The sequence below is a fragment of the Sinocyclocheilus anshuiensis genome, unplaced genomic scaffold, assembly GCF_001515605.1.
Source record: "Sinocyclocheilus anshuiensis isolate Anshui unplaced genomic scaffold, SAMN03320099.WGS_v1.1 scaffold1230, whole genome shotgun sequence".
Lineage (NCBI taxonomy): Eukaryota > Metazoa > Chordata > Actinopteri > Cypriniformes > Cyprinidae > Sinocyclocheilus > Sinocyclocheilus anshuiensis.
In genome coordinates this window covers 47017-49552 of record NW_015558637.1, presented here as the reverse complement: position 1 = coordinate 49552, position 2536 = coordinate 47017, and the positions used below count along the sequence as shown (strand labels likewise).

The 2536-nt window shown below is 54.3% G+C and overlaps 1 protein-coding gene across 1 annotated transcript in view; it reads right to left on the bottom strand.

Annotated features, from left to right (window-relative positions):
• Positions 1–1153: 1153 nt before the first annotated feature.
• The window catches only part of LOC107680885 (uncharacterized), a 4026-nt gene continuing 2643 nt past the window's right edge, over positions 1154–2536 (bottom strand). The window contains exons 2-3 of the mRNA XM_016476961.1: positions 2163–2315; positions 1154–2053 (exon numbers count right to left, since the gene is read on the bottom strand). Coding sequence (XP_016332447.1) covers positions 1661–2053; positions 2163–2315 — 546 coding nt within the window. The 3' untranslated portion in view covers positions 1154–1660. The remainder of the gene's footprint in view (positions 2054–2162; positions 2316–2536) is intronic.

The following is a 2536-nucleotide window of genomic DNA, read 5'->3' as shown; positions in this document are numbered from 1 at the left end:
TTAGTGGTCCATGAGATCCGGGGGTTGTGTCTTTCTAGCCAGGGCAGACCAAGGATGATGGGATTCAGAGGAGAGTCAATAGCAAAGAGTCGGATAGTTTCGGTGTGAAGTATGCCAGTTCGTAGACACAGGTCCTGGGTTATGAATTTGATCTGTCCTGTGCCCAGAGGACGTCCATCTAAGGCTGCCACTGCCACCCGGGATTCACATGGAACAAGAGGGAAGTTATGAGTATTGGCAAACCCTATGTCAATGAAATTCCCCGCAGCCCCCGAATCTATCAATGCTACGGTCTCAGTGCACTTATCATTAAATGCTAGAGCAATGGGAACTACTAAACAGTTAATGGAATCAGGAGTGGCACTCACCGTAGTGTAACTTCGAGCAGATGGTCGGGTGGGACAGGAAGCTCTCATATGGCCGGATAGACCGCAGTAGAGACAGAGTCGATTCCGCATTCTTCTCTCTCGTTCCGCATCGGTGAGGCGAGTGAAACCAATCTGCATGGGTTCCGATTCAACGGGAGCTGTGGCCGCTGGAGGATACACAGGAAATGAACGAGAAGGACGTCGTGCCCGCATCAGGTTATCTATGCGGATGGAGAGCTCAATGAACTGTTCCAGGGACCTCCCCTCATCACGGCAGGCGAGCTCTGACTGTAGCTCGCCCGTGAGTCCCTTGCGATACAGCAGTTTAAGTGGTTCGTCCTCCCATCCTGACTGCGCTGCGAGAGTGCGGAATGAGAGAGCATAATCCGCAGCCGTGCTTCGTCCCTGTCGCAGAGCGAGTAACTGTTCGCCCGGCTCCTTTCCGCCCGTTGAATGCTCGAATACCTCGCGGAATCGTCTCAGGAAACAATCAAATGATGGGAATGACAGCCGTCTCCCCTCCCAAGCAGCAGTGGCCCAGTCCAGCGCTCGTCCGGTTAACAGAGAGCAAACAAATGAAACCCGACTATCGTCGGTGGGGTAGAACTGCGGCTGTTGATCTACAAACATGGAGCATTGTAATAAAAAGCCCTTACATCTTTCCGGTGAGCCGTCAAACTTCTCGGGGAAAGCCAGGCGTGGGCTGGTCGACGAGTGCCTGGGAATGGGAACCGGTTGTGACGGAACGGGTGGAGGAATGCTGGGTTCAGGCACGGTGCCGCGAAGGGCTTGTAGCGTCCTCACCATCTCCTCCGTGAGCGAGGTGAGTCGTTGCAGCTGTTGCTGATGAGACGCTAACATGGAGGCCTGGGCAGAAACCTCGGTGGTTAGCTGATAAATCGCTGCTGGTTCCGTGTGTGGCGAAGTGTTCTGTAACGCTGAGTCAGAGGCGTGCGGATCCATTTGCAGCTTTTATTAGAATAACAGGCAGAGTAAAACAGGCAGTATTCAGTCAACAGCGTCACGTACAGCAGGGGAAATCCAAGAGAATAAACAGTGGCAGAGCGAGGGTCGGGGCAGGCGGCAGAGAATCACACTAGTAAGAACAGTCCGAGGTAATACACAAGAGACGACAAGATAGGGGATAAACGCTCAGAAATGTAGCCGGGGCAATACAAGACTTCGCAAACATAGAGAGTCTGAGCGCTGCTTAAATAGGGAAGCTAAGGGGGAACACCTGTGCCATAATCAGTCCCAGGTACGGGGTGTCTGGGAAATGTAGTCCATGAACGTTAGTACTCGGGAGAGGGTGCCCTCCGGAGGCCATCGGAGAGAGCCACAGAGGCCTGATTCGTGACAGAGCCCCCCCCCTGCGAGCGGCTCCTGAAGCGAGGAGGAGAACGACGCCGAGGCCTTCCACGGGAGCGAGGGGCTGGTTTGCGAGAATGGGTTCTATGAAATTCAGTAGTGAGTGAAGGGTCCAGGATATCCTGAGAATTAACCCACGATCTCTCCTCAGGACCATACCCCTCCCAGTCAATGAGGTATTGCAGTAACCTGCCCCGGCGTCGGGAGTCCAGAATCTCCCGTACCTGGTACGCCTCCTCACCGTCCACGATGATGGGAGGGGGACTCTCGTTCCCGGCCTCTTCCTGGTCCCTCTCTCCTCTCGGACCACCAGCGGGCTTAAGCAGGGAAACATGAAAGGTGGGTGAGATACGATAATTAGAGGGAAGAGCTAAACGGTAAGATACAGGTGTGATCTGTCTAATGATTTTGAATGGACCCACGTACCTGGGACTCAACTTCTTGCACGGGAGCCGAAGGCGAAGGTCTCTTGTGGAGAGCCAGACCCATTGTCCTGGGGTGTAAGCGGGACCTGACCTCCTGTGACGGTCGGCCTGTTCCTTGACCCTGCGGATGGCGCGTTGAAGGTGCACATGAGCAACATTCCATGTCTCCTCACTTCGCTGGAGCCAGTCGTTGATAGCAGGGAGCTCTGAGGGTTCTCCGGACCAGGGAAACAGGGGTGGTTGGAAACCGAGTACACATTGAAAAGGTGTAAGGCCATTGGATGGTGAATTCTGTGCGTACTCCGCCCACAGGAGAAAGCGACTCCAGTCGTTCTGATTCTGATGGCAATAGGCACGCAGAAAGCGGGTCAGCTC